We start from the raw sequence: 12,336 nt of genomic DNA on the forward strand, positions 1-12,336 counted from the left end.
AATTTGCATACCGCCCTAACAGATCCACAGATGATGCAATCTCTATTGCACTCCACACTGCCCTTTCCCACCTGGACAAAAGGAACACCTATGTGAGAATGCTATTCATTGACAAAAGGAACACCTTTTGTCTTACCCCCAGGTGGTAAGAGTAGGTAACAACACATCTGCCACGCTGATCCTCAACACGGGCCCCTCAGGGGGGCGTGCTCAGTCCCCTCCTGTACTCCCTGTTCACTCGTGACTGCATGGCCAGGCACAACTCCAATATCATCATTAAGTTTGCTGATGACACAACAGTGTCATCCGCAAACTTAATGATGATATTGGTCATTGCCATACTGCTACGGCCTGATCACTGACAACGACGAGACAGCCTATAGGGAGGAAGTCAGAGACCTGGCTGGTGTTGGTGCCAGGACAACAACCTCTCCCTCAACGTGATCAAGACAAAGGAGATGATTGGGGACTACAGGAAAAGGAGGACCGAGCACACCCCCATTCTCATCGACTGGGCTGTAATGGAGCAGGTTGTGAGCTTCAAGTTCTTTGGTGTCCACATCACCAACAAACTAACATGGTCGAAGCACACCAAGACAGTTGTGAAGAGGGCACGACAAAACCTATTCCCCCACAGGAGACTGAAAAGATTTGACATGGGTCTTCAGATCCTTAAAGTTCTACAGCTGTACCATCGAGAGCATCCTTACTGGTTGCATCACTGCCTGGTATGGCAACTGCTCAGTCTCCGACCGCAAGGCACTACAGAGGGTAGTGGGTACGGCCCAGTACATCACTGGGACCAAGCTTCCTGCCATCCAAGACCTCTATACCAGGCGGTGTCAGAGGAAGGCCCTTAAAATTGTCAAAGACTCCAGCCACCCTAGTCATAGGCACCAAGTCGAGGTCCAAGAGGCTTCTTAACAGCTTCTACCCCGAAGCCGTAAGCCTCTTGAACATCTAATCAAATGGCTACCCAGACTATTTGCATGGCCCCCTCCCCCTCCCAGGTTTACTCCACTGCCACTCTGTTATTATCTATGCATAGTCACTTTAATAACTCTACCCAAATGTACGTATTACCTCAATGACCTTGACTAACCGGTGCCCCCGCACATTGACTCTGTACCGGTACCCCATGTATATAGTCTCGCTATTGTTATTTTACTGCTGCTCTTTAATTACTTGTTCCTTTTATTTCTTATTCAGATTTTTTTAACTTCATTGTTGGTTAAGGGCTTGTAAGTAAGCATTTCACTGTAAGGTGTTACACATGTTGTATTCGGCGCATGTGACAAATACAATTTGATGAGTCCATACATGGCACTTCTGGAGTGCTTTTGCATCTATCATTCTGCTTTTAGATCTAGATGAGCTGTTGTTCCGTAGTTTACCCTGGTTGACTGGTCCTTCCCCCCCCCACCAGGTAAGCAGCAGCTTCTTCCCCTGTCCAGCAGTATGCACGGTCGGGTGAGTCAGCTAGCCTGGCATCTTTCTGTAGAACCCCCCAACAACCTGGTCCGCATGAGGAACCAGTCCCTGGGCCAGTCTGCACCATCACTCACTGCAGGACTGGTGAGTACACTACAAATACACGCACAGAATGACAGACAGACATGACAATGACTGAATTCCTCATCCTTATTCATTCATAGAAACACCATCTCGTTGATCCTCATTTACAGTTGAAGTCGGACGTTTACATACACCTTAGCCAAATGCATTTAAACTCAGTTTTTCACAATTCCTGACATTTAATCCTAGTAAAGATTCTCTGTCTTAGGTCAGTTAGGATCACCACTTTATTTTAAGAATGTGAAATATCAGAGTAATAGGAGAGAGAATTATTTATTTCAGCTTTTATTTCTTTCATCACATTCCCAGTGGGTCAGAAGTTTACATACACTCAATTAGTATTTGGTAGCATTGCCTTTAAATTGTTTAACTTGGGTCAAATGTTTCGGATAGCCTTCCACAAGCTTCCCACAATAAATTGGGTGAATGTTGGCCCATTCCTCCTGACAGAGCTGGTGTAACTGAGTCAGGTTTGTAGGCCTCCTTGGTCGCGCTCGCTTTTTCAGTTCTGCCCACACATTTTCTATAGGATTGAGGTCGTCAGGGCTTTGTGATGGCCACTCCAATACCTTGAATTTGTTGTTTAAGCCATTTTGCCACAACTTTGGAAGTATGCTTGGGGTCATTGTACACTTGGGAGATGCATTTGTGACCAAGCTTTAACTTCCTGACTGATGTCTTGAGATGTTGCCTCAATATATCCACATAATTTTACATCCTCATGACGCCATCTATTTTGCGAAGTGCACCAGTCCCTCCTGCAGTAAAGCACCCCCACAACATGATGCTGCCACCCCCGTGCCTCACGGTTGGGATGGTGTTCTTCGGCTTGCAAGCCTCCCCCTTTTTCCTCCAAACATAACGATGGTCATTATGGCCAAACAGTTTTATTTTTGTTTCATCAGACGAGGACATTTCTCCAAAAAGTACGATCTTTGTCCCCATGTGCAGTTGCAAACCGTAATCTGGCTTTTTTTTATGGTGCTTATGGAGCAGTGGCTTCTTCCTTGCAGAGCAAATTTTCAAGTTATGTCGATATAAGACTCGTTTTACTGTGGATATAGATACTTTTGTACTTGTTTCCTCCAGCATCTTCACTAGGTCCTTTACTGTTGTTTTGGGATTGATTTGCACTTTTCGCACCAAAGTACGTTCATCTCTAAGAGACAGAACACGTCTCCTTCCTGAGCGGTATGACAGCTGCGTGGTCCCATGTTGTTTACTTGCATACTATTGTTTGTACAGAAGAACGCGATACCTTAAGGCGTTTGGAAATTGCTCCCAAGGATGAACCAGACTTGTGGAGGTCTTGGCTGATTACTTTTGATTTTCCCAAGCAAAGAGGCACTGAGTTGGAAGGTATGCCTTGAAATGCATCCTCCAATTGACTCAAATTATGTCAATTAGCCTATCAGAAGCTTCTAAAGCCATGACATAATTTTCTGGAATTTTCCAAGTTGTTTAATGGCACAGTCAACTTAGTGTATTATTATTTTTTTTTCACATTTATTTGTCCAGCTAGGCTAGTTGAGAACAAGTTCTCATTTGCAACTGCGACCTGGCCAAGATAAAGCAAAGCAGTTCGACACATACAACACATAGTTACACATGGAATAAACAAACATACAATCAATAATACAGTAGAAAAATCTATATACAGCATGTGCAAATGAGGTAGGATAAGAGAGGTAAGGCAATAAATAGCCATGGTGGCGAAGTAATTACAATATAGCAATTAAACACTGGAATGGTAGAATGTGCAGAAGATGAATGTGCAAGTAGAGATACTAGGGTGCAAAGGAGCAAGATAAATACATTAATAAATACAGTATGGGGATGACATAGATTGGATGGGCTATTTATAGATGAGCTATGTACAGGTGCAGTGATCTGTGAGCTGCTCCGACAGCTGGTGCTTAAAGCTAGTGAAGTATGAGTCTCCAGCTTTAATGATTTTTGCAGTTTGAGAACTGGAAGGAGAGGCGGCCAAAGGAAGAATTGGCTTTGGGGGTGACCAGTGAGAAATACCTGCTGGAGCGCGTGCTACGGGTGGGTGCTGCTATTGTGACCAGTGAGCTGAGATAAGGCGGGACTTTACCTAGCAGAGACTTGTAGATGAACTGGAGCAAGTGGGTTTGGCGACGAGTATGAAGCAAGGGCCAGCCAACAAGAGCGTACAGGTCGCAGTGGTGGGTAGTATATGGGGCTTTGGTGACAAAAAGGATGGCACTGTGATAGACTGCATCCAATTTGTTGAGTAGAGTGTTGGAGGTTATTTGGTAACTGACATCGCCGAAGTCGAGGATCGTTAAGATGGTCAGTTTTACGAGGATATGTTTGGCAGCATGAGTGAAGGATGCTTTGTTGCGAAATCGGAAGCCGGTTCTAGATTTAATTTCGGATTGGAGATGTTTAATGTGAGTCTGGAAGGAGAGTTTACAGTTTAACCAGACACCTAGGTATTTGTAGTTGTCCACATATTCTAAGTCAGAACCGTCCAGAGTAGTGATGCTGGACGGTCGGGCAGGTGCAGGCAGCAATCGGTTGAAGAGCATGCATTTAGTTTTACTTGCATTTCAGAGCAGTTGGAGGCCACGGAAGGAGAGTTGTATGGCATTGAAGCTCGTCTGGAGGTTAGTTAATACAGTGTCCAAAGAAGGGCCAGAGGTATACAGAATGGTGTCGTCTGCGTAGAGGTGGATCAAAGAATCACCAGCAGCAAGAGCGACATCATTGATGTATACAGAGAAGAGAGTCGGCCCGAGAATTGAACCCTGTGACACCCCCATAGAGACTGCCAGAGGTCCGGACAACAGGCCCTCCGATTTGACACACTGAACTCTATCAGAGAAGTAGTTGGTGAACCAGGTGAGGCAATCATTTGAGAAACCAAGGCTGTTGAGTCTGTCAATAAGAATGTTGTGATTGACAGAGTCGAAAGCCTTAGCCAGGTTGATGAATACAGCTGCACAGTAATGTCTCTTATCGATGGCGGTTATGATATTGTTTAGGACCTTAAGCGTGGCCGAGGTGCACCCTTGACCAGCTCTGAAACCAGATTGCATAGCGGAGAAGGTACGGTGGTATTTAAAATGGTCGGTATCTGTTTGTTAACTTGGCTTTCGAAGACCTTATTCTCCATGGACTTTACAGTGTCCCAGAACTTTTTTGAGTTTGTGCTACAGGATGCTAATTTCTGCTTGAAATAGCTAGCCTTAGCTTTCCTAACTGCCTGTGTATATTTGTTCCTAACTTAACGGAAAAGTTGCATATCACGGGGGCTTTTCGATGCTAATGCAGAACACCACAGGATGTAAACTTCTGACCCACTGGAATTGTGATACAGTGAAATAATCTGTCTGTAAACAATTTCTGGAAAAATTACTTGTCATGTCCTAACCGTTAACAAAAAATTTGTGGAGTGGTTGAAAAATTAGTTTTAATGACTCCAACCTAAGTGTATGTAAACCTCCGACTTCAACTGTATGTACTGTCCCAATAAATCCAATATTCCCCAATTAGCCAAAGACAAAATTAATCTTTAGGCCTATATTACTCTTTTATTGCTCCTTCTTTCCTGGACAGCTTCATCTATCTATCTATCTACCCAGCCAGCCAGCCAGCCAGCCAGCAGTACACAGCGCTGTGCAGTATTGCCCTTTTATACAGAGAGCTGCAGCAGGTAGGCAGAGAGAGAGACTGAGTCAGGCTGTCTCAATATTCACTAGTCAGGACAGCTGTCTGCTCTGAGCGCTAAACACACGGTCTGTCTGCCCATACAGTCTGCAAACTGAGACCTATAGCAGGAGAACTGGAGAGTGAGTGTGGAAAAAAGGGGATACTTAGTCAGTTGCACAACTGAATGCATTCAACCGACATGCCTTCTTCATTTAACCCAACCCCTCTCAATCAACAGCGCCCTGGATGCAGTTGTCGTTTAGGATAAATTAGCATATCGTTCCACCTTGCCGGCTCGGGGATTTGAACTAGCAACCTTTCAGTTACTGGCTTAACGGTCTTAACCGCTAGGCTACCTGCCACCCTAACTCTGTGTTCACATGTGGCATTCATGCATGTGTACGAGTGTGTGTGAGGAAATGTATCATGACTCACAGCTCATCTGACCTACATAATATGATAGGAATGTTGATAGCAGTGTTGTGATGTGTGTGTTGCCTCCATTGACTGTATAAGTTTGTAACAAGCTGTTGCTGCTCTAGGGCTATACCTACTGGCGGTGCATGGCACTGCAGGTTTATTCATGTGATCCATAAAATACAGTCTTCAGCTGTTCAACCCACCAATAGATGGCAGTGTTATCAAATCTCTTTGGGCAATGCTTGTAAGATACAGTGGGACAAAGCTGTATATATTATAGCTGGTTGAGAGACACTCACATTCATTGCATTAATTCTATACGCTCACAGCATGGCCTTTAAAAAATTGGTTCACTAAAACATTACAGGGTCAATTTGATTGTAAACAGTGTCAGTATGAATCAATTGTGTTGTCACGTTTCAGTGAGAAGGTGTCTTAACAGATTAGTAAAACTGGTACGTTGTGGTTTGTGTGAATGACATCAAGAAAGGCCCACAAACAAAACTTTTTAGACTTTTTAAAAGTATCCACAGCTATTGCGTAATGCAGCCAACAGGAAATTGTGGAAGCGTTCTGAAATGGAAAATATGTCCTGCGGAGCTGTTTTTAGCTGAGCAAATAATCATAGTTTATTATATTTTTCAGAGGCCAGTTTATTAAAGTTTTCCTCTACTTACATTTTAGTAATTTAGCAGATGCTCTTATCCAGAGCGACTTACAGGAGCAATTAGGGTTAAGTGCCTTGCTCAAGGGGACACCAACAGATTTTTCACATGGTTGAATTGGGGATTTGAACCAGTGTCCTTTCTGTTACTGGCCCAATGCTTTTAACCGCTAGGCTACCTGCCACCCCAACCACCCCTCTGGTTTCTGCCTTAAAAACAGTAGCATAAATACAGTAGCTAGCTACAGTAGCTAGCTACAGTAAGGTTCTCTGAGACTAAGTCCTCCAGTATTAGACTGCTTCCAGTAACAACCATTTTTATTTATCCTTTTCCTAACAGCTGTGTGGCATGCCTCAGGGTCTGTCTGTCTTGTGCTGAGAGGTTTGAATCTGTTATTGATTTTAATTACATTAGTTGTTCAGTTACAGTACATAGGCCTATTGGTGAAACACATTAACCCCTCTATTCTCCTGTACTTTAGCTAAGGGCTATGATGAGATCAATGTCACCTAATGCCTGAATGGCCCATTATATCAGTAACTGTCAACCTCGAGCCATAGTCACCATTGTGCAATATGGTTTGTTGATATCTTCACATGTATGAATTGGGCTCCCTGCCGTATTGGCTGGTGTAACAGGCATGTTGTGCCTTGTATGACACATGTTAACACAGTTCTTTATGGGATGTGGAAATCATGTCTTCTGTCACTGTCTTCCCTGGTGGGTCTGTCTTGTTTGGTCAGGCACTCATTTAATTGAATACTCTCTCATACAGTACAGCGCTCTGATGAGGGGAGATGGAGGCACTGCTATCTGGTCCCTGGTCTGCACTCTGCAGGGAAACATCCCTGCATAGCCAGATGGTGTTTACATCCGGGCTAACGTGTGTTTGGGGCCTAGAGTGTGCACTTGGTGTGTGTGTGTTTTCATGAAAAATACATAATACGTTACCTATAATTCCTGAAAATCACCTATAATTCCTGAAAATCACCTGGTAACCTATCAGAGTCCCAGGTGGCCAGAGAAAGGCCTACTCTAATGGCCTTAAGTGTCCCCTGAGAGAGGAGCACCTGGACAGGATGAGGATAACACACACACACACTGATTTGTAGGATATTTCTCATTGGTTTTTCTTTCTCTGGCACCCATCAGAACATCTAAGCCACAGCACCCGTCACCATGTACAGCCTGGTCTCATAGACTAGACGTAACATAGTAAATGTACATCCGGAACACCCAAATTAGTATTTTATGTTATGTTTGGTATGGTTGTATAAGACAGACGGTTATTTAAGGCAAAAATGAAAGTAGGGTAGTTAGTGGGCGTATAATGCAAACGTCTAGCAACCCAAAGGTTGCGAGTTTCTTCACAGACAGCTTTAGCATTTGAGCTAATTAGCACGTTTTCAACTATTTACTACTCTTTTTGCTACTTTGCAACTACTTAGCATGTTAGCTAACCCTTCCCCTTTAACCTAACTCAAACTTAACCCCAAACCTCTAACCTAGCTAACATTAGCCACCTAGCTAACATTAGCCATCTAGCTAGAATTCGTAACAAATCATACATTTTACAAATTCATAACATATTATACGTTTGAAAATTTGTAACATATTGTACATTTTGCTAATTATTGCATTCCATACAAAACATAACATATCACACTAAATGGAGCGTCTCGGATTAACGTAAAGAATAATACGAAATGCTCTGAGACCAGGTTGCCATGTAAGTTAGGTTGTAGTAAAGTAAAAGTTGAGAGCATCCCTTATAGACTACTAGGTGAATGACCTTGAAAACCAAAACCTTTCCACTCATTGAATTATTAAAATTGAAAGCGCCAGACGCTTGTCAAACACGTCCATAGTATGTGCTCATTGTGTTGACTCAACACCGAGCAGTTTTCAAGTCCAGCTCAGTTCTATTTCCTGAGTTTAAGATGTAGGTATAATATCAGCTGAATAATGCTAGATTGATGAGAGAGAGAGCGTGTAAGCCAAGGCATTAACATAGTGACATTTGCATACTATTTGCATTTGTGTAAAAATGTAAAGGCTTAGCTGGAACGGGAATAAACGGGAATAAATAAATAAAGGGAATAGTCAGTGCTATTGTTCCACCGTGGCTCTTTTATATCTTTCCCCAGCTTCATCATTAAAACACTCAGCCTGCCACAGGAGACGAGCAGGGCCTTTTGGAATTGGAGATCATAATTCAAACATAAAAAACAAAACAGTCTTTCTGCCTTATTGTCATCATTTTACTCGCTTGGAAATTACCATTTTCTTTTCACTTGCAGATCTAAATAACCCATGTCCGCTTTGGTTTGCCAAGACAGGAAAGGTTAAGTGCCTTAAAATAAGAGGGCTGTTTTTCTTTCTCCTGCTTGTTGTGTATTGATGCTTTTATCTGAGGCGTGGTGGATGGGATCACTTCAAAGATCTGGGGATGAATATTAGAGAGGGTATTAACCTTAGTCTGTCACGGCTGGAACACACTGGAGGATGACTGACAGCTGGGACTGGGCTGGAATTAACACACGCACATTACACACACACACACACACAGAAATTGAGCAAGGGCAGATCGCTGTATTGTATTTGTAAGATGACACCCGTAGAGAAGTTGATCTTTTAAAAAAAAACATTTCAACACAAGTTTAAATGCTACTCTATTCAAGCAAGATCAACTTCAGTTACGTAAAGGACAACTTATTTAACTTGGACTCAATGACCTCATTGAGGAGTTCATCAAGACTTCTACCAAAATGAGCTGACTGTACTGATGATGCTGTATGAAATATACATGAGATCATGATGAATAATTACTGTGAATAGGAGCCTAAACAGAACTGTTTCCCAGTACCAGGATAGAGTGACACAACTGTACATGGCAGACAACGTCACAACACATCAGACCTGTCTGTGGCTCATCTGTGTCTTCTCTCATCTGTCTGGGTCTGTAGGGTCTGTGTCCCTGCTTTGGACTGTGTGTCTTATGTGTCTGTTACTGCTGCTATGCCTCTCTGTGAGTTGCAGTGACTATGCGTCATTGTCTAACTGTGCGCCAGTGTCCCAATGTATTTTTTGGGACTGTGGCCAGAGGGCCCTGTTTGTCTGTCAGTCTGTCAGTTGAAAGCAGGCCGTTTCTTCTCCAGCACTAAACAGCCTGGCTGGCCAAGGTCTGCTGAAGTGCAGTGATGACTCACGCTATCCTCCCAAGGTTACAGTGCCCGCTCACAAAGAAAAGAGATGTGAATGGAGTGAAAAGAACTACATCTCTTTCCCTCTCTGTCTCTGTCTCTCCTTGGTTGTCATGTTCATAATTCATAGGCAAAGGAGGACAGCGTGTACCTGCAGTCACCTGGTGGGAGAGCTACTTTTAGCGCTTATACGTGACCAAAGTGATGTTCAGCGTACTGTTTATTGGGATCCCTGTGTCTTAGTTCGGCCTGCCTTGAATGCTAAGGTTGTTGGTCGGTGAAACGAAGTGGGTCGGTGAGCAGGCTGGCAGCGCATGTCGTGGTGTGTGAAGTGTGTCCTTCAGTGCAGCAGTGTCCTAGCACAAGGTAGCTACTGCAGCATATCCTCTTATGTAGGAGATCAAGCTGCCTACTGCAGGCAGTGCACAGAGAGATGATAGGCTTTACAGCAGAGAGAGGCCTGCCTTGCATGACAACACAGCATCATTTATCTCCCCACAGGGAATCTTTCAAGTCACAGAAAGATAGAGATCTAATTAAGCAATATGGCCAAGGGGGTGTGGTATATTGGCCATATACCACAAACCACCGAGGTGCCTTATTGCTATTATAAATTGGTTACAAACGTAATTAGAACAGTCAAAATAAATGTTCTGTCATACCTGTGGTATAGTCTCATATGTCACAGCTTTCAGCCAATCATCATTCAGGGCTCGAGCCACCCAGTTCATAATCTGTGTTTGATTGTGCAATGAAATCATGTTCCAGAACCCCAAATGAATATGATGGATGGTTTCACTTCACTCATTGTGTAAAAGTTATTTCAGATTGTATTGTATTACTTAAGTAGCAGTAATACTTATTGCTATTTGGTCTTCTCCTTTGCTACCCAAGAAGACTCGAAGCTGTAATCACTGCCAAAGGTGCTTCAACAAAGTACTCAAACAGTAGCATAAATAAAGAGTCTGAATACTTTTTTATTTTTAATGAATTAGCAAACATTTCTAAAATCCTGTTTTTGCTTTTTCTTTATGGGGTATTGTGTGTAGATTGATGAGGGAAAAAACTATTTAATACATTTTTGAATAAAGCTGTAACCTACCAAAATGTGGAAAAGAGGAAGGGGAATACTTTCCAAAGGCACTGTGTATATATTTTTTTTCTGGACTGATGGCCTGTGTCTGAGGGGAGGGAGGGAGCAGCGGTGAGGCTGCCGCTCACCCGACTCACCAGGCTCTCCCTCCCTCTGCTGAGAAAAGGGGACACAGTCTTCTAGGTGATGGCGAAACTCAAGTCGCACTGCATTATTTCTGCCCCATGCTACAATTCATGTTTTTTTTTTTAAGGGGGTATATCAGTTTTAATATTGCAGATAGATTGTAGCTTCCATCAATGTAATTGTCTGCATCATTTCCAATTCCCCATATATTTAAAAACATATATATATATATATATACAGTACCAGTCAAAAGTTTGCTACTGTATATATCATTCAAGGGTTTTTCTTTATTTTTACTATTTTCTACATTGTAGAATAATAGTGAAGACATCAACACTATGAAATAACACATTGAATCATGTAGTAACCCAAAAAGTGTTAAACAAATCAAAGTATATTTTATATTTGAGATTCTTTCAAAGTAGCCAGCCTTTGCCTTGATGACAGCTTTTCACACTCATGGCATTCTCTCAACCAGCTTCACCTGGAATGCTTTTCCAACAGTCTTGAAGGAGTTCCGACATATGCTGAGCACTTGTTAGCTGCTTTTCCTTCACTCTGTGGTCCAACTCATCCCAAACCATCTCAATTGGGTTGAGGTCAGGTGATTGTGGAGGCCAGGTATTCTGATGCAGCACTCCATCACTCTCCTTCTTGGTCAAATAGCCCTTACACAGCCTGGAAGTGTGTTGGGTCATTGTCCTGTTGAAAAACAAATGATAGTCCCACTAAGCACAAACCTGATTGGATGGCGTATCACTGCAGCATGCTGTGGTAGCCATGCTGGTTAAGTGTGCCTTGAATTCTAAGTAAATCACAGACAGTGTCACCAGCAAAATACCATCACACCTCCTCCTCCATGCTTCACGTGGGAACCACACATGCGGTGATCATCCGTTCACCTACTCTGCGTCTCACAAAGACATGGTGGTTGGAACCAAAAATCTCAAATTTGGACTTATCAGACCAATGGACAGATTCCCACCGGTCTAATATCCATTGCTCGTGTTTCTTGGCCCAAGCAAGTCTCTTCTTCTTATTGGTGTCATTTAGTAGTGGTTTCTTTGCAGCAATTCGAACATGAAGGCCTGATTCGCGCAGTCTCCTCTGAACAGTTGATGTTGAGATGTGTCTGTTACTTGGACTCTGTGAAGCATTTATTTGGGCTGCAATTTCTGAGGCTGGTAACTCTAATGAACTTATCCTCTGCAGCAGAGGTAACTCTGGTTCTTCCTTTCCTGTGGTGGTCCTCATGAGAGCCAGTTTCATCATAGTGCTTGATGGTTTTTCGACTGCACTTGAAGAAATGTTCAAAGTTCTTGAAATGTTCCATATTGACTGACCTTCATGTCTTAAAGTAATGATGAACAGTCATTTCTCTTTGCTTATTTGAGCTGTTCTTGCCATAATATGAACTTGCTATTTTACCAAATAGGGCTATCTTCTGTATACTATCCCTACCTTATCACAACACAACTGATTTACTTTAATTAATCTTATGACTGATTTATCGAATCAACAAACTATTAAATTAATCATGTAACAATTAACAAATTAGGAATTTGTGGCACCACGA

At 42.7% G+C, this 12,336-nt stretch overlaps 1 protein-coding gene across 7 annotated transcripts in view; it reads left to right on the top strand.

The window, feature by feature from the left end:
* The window catches only part of LOC115192201 (microtubule-associated serine/threonine-protein kinase 2), a 278,871-nt gene that overhangs the window by 35,115 nt on the left and 231,420 nt on the right, over positions 1 to 12,336 (top strand). For all 7 annotated transcript variants that reach the window (XM_029750428.1, XM_029750429.1, XM_029750430.1 and 4 more), the window contains exon 3: positions 1,427 to 1,575. In XM_029750428.1, the coding sequence (XP_029606288.1) occupies positions 1,427 to 1,575 (149 nt within the window). The remainder of the gene's footprint in view (positions 1 to 1,426; positions 1,576 to 12,336) is intronic.

Source organism: Salmo trutta, chromosome 4 (genome assembly GCF_901001165.1).
Source record: "Salmo trutta chromosome 4, fSalTru1.1, whole genome shotgun sequence".
NCBI lineage: Eukaryota > Metazoa > Chordata > Actinopteri > Salmoniformes > Salmonidae > Salmo > Salmo trutta.